At 35.4% G+C, this 1,338-nt stretch overlaps 1 protein-coding gene across 1 annotated transcript in view; it reads left to right on the top strand.

Annotated features, from left to right (window-relative positions):
* Positions 1-880: 880 nt before the first annotated feature.
* LOC104163175 (unconventional myosin-VI-like) overlaps positions 881-1,338 on the top strand; it is a gene marked incomplete at both ends in the record, with an annotated part of 14,987 nt that continues 14,529 nt past the window's right edge. The window contains one exon of the mRNA XM_009702085.1: positions 881-1,010. Coding sequence (XP_009700387.1) covers positions 881-1,010 — 130 coding nt within the window. The remainder of the gene's footprint in view (positions 1,011-1,338) is intronic.

Genomic DNA, 1,338 nt, shown 5'->3' with positions numbered 1-1,338 from the left:
GGACCTCTGAAGGTCACATTGTTCAACACATTGCTAAAAGCATAGCCAACTTAAATAAGGTTACCCGGGGTTTTTTGTAAATACTTTTTATTTTCTATGAAAAAATCCCAATATTAATGTATAATTGGTTTCATAGTCTTGTGACTAGTGCTGCTGTATACCTAATGCAATGTTTGTATTGCCAGATGTTCTACCAGTCACTTAAGACTTATGTTGACTATTAAAAAGAGCAAGTCAGAGCAAAGAAAAAAGTATTTTCTAGAAAAATCTATATCTGAAATCTCTTTATGTGATTCTGAGCATTGCTGCTGCTACTATGCAGAGAAAGGAGCTGAAGTAGAGAGCTGTTGTGACTAGAAAGGAAAATTATTGTAGTCCCAGAAGGATGTTCTTACTGTCATAATTACCAAAAAGTAGAAGTGCAGGGTTTTCAGAAAAAGTTGCCTTTAGTTGGACTTTTACACAAAGGTTGAAAATTTAAAAGTGCTTTCAGGGCTTTATTTTTTCCCAGATACAGAATTAGAGCTGTCTTGAAGTTGTGGAAGGCCAGAGTAAGCGTTCGGGATGTAGAGAAACAAACAATATTTTGAAATTTTGGCAATAAAAATTCATAGTGATTAATAAATGCTTGGATTATTCAAAATGCTAAGTGTTGCACGTCAATTAGTCAAACAAACAAAAAAACCCAGTAGTCATTTCTGTTATCATTAAAGAATAAAGTGACAGACCTGCTCACTTGAATTAATTGGAAGCTGATATAATGATGACATTCAGCTTACATTAAAAATATTTTACCTTTTTAACTCAGCAAGCTCTTAAATAATAATATCTAACACCCTGTGTTCTCCTAATTTGTAAAACTTTTTTTATTATTATTTAGTTTGCAGAGTTTGATCAGATAATGAAGTCTGATCCAGATCACTTAGCAGAGCTAGTTAAACGAGTGAATCGCTGGCTTATCTGCAGTCGTTGGAAAAAAGTTCAGTGGTGTTCTCTCTCAGTGATTAAATGTACGTATTTTATGTTTTATTAAATCAAAATGTTTGTTAGAAATATAGCAGAGCAATTACTATCACCTTGAAATGTGGCCAAGGAGATGTGTATAGCAGATGGTTACCTACTAAAGTCTGAGTAACTGATTTCAAGGTTGGTGAAATTCTTTTTTTATGCTTTATGTTAGGTACATACAGGGGGGCTTAAGGCAGAGGTTTTTCAAAGTGGGACTTACAGTCCACGACTGTTTTCCCCTGTCCAGTCTGCTTGGGTGCCCACTGAAGCCTGGGTAAACACTCACACAGAAATAACTAGCTGTCACAGGTCTTGGCGGGGCGAGACTTC

Source organism: Cariama cristata, unplaced genomic scaffold (assembly GCF_000690535.1).
Source record: "Cariama cristata isolate BGI_N322 unplaced genomic scaffold, ASM69053v1 scaffold16790, whole genome shotgun sequence".
In the NCBI taxonomy this organism is placed as follows: Eukaryota; Metazoa; Chordata; class Aves; order Cariamiformes; family Cariamidae; genus Cariama; species Cariama cristata.
This window is presented reverse-complemented; position numbering and strand designations above follow the sequence as displayed.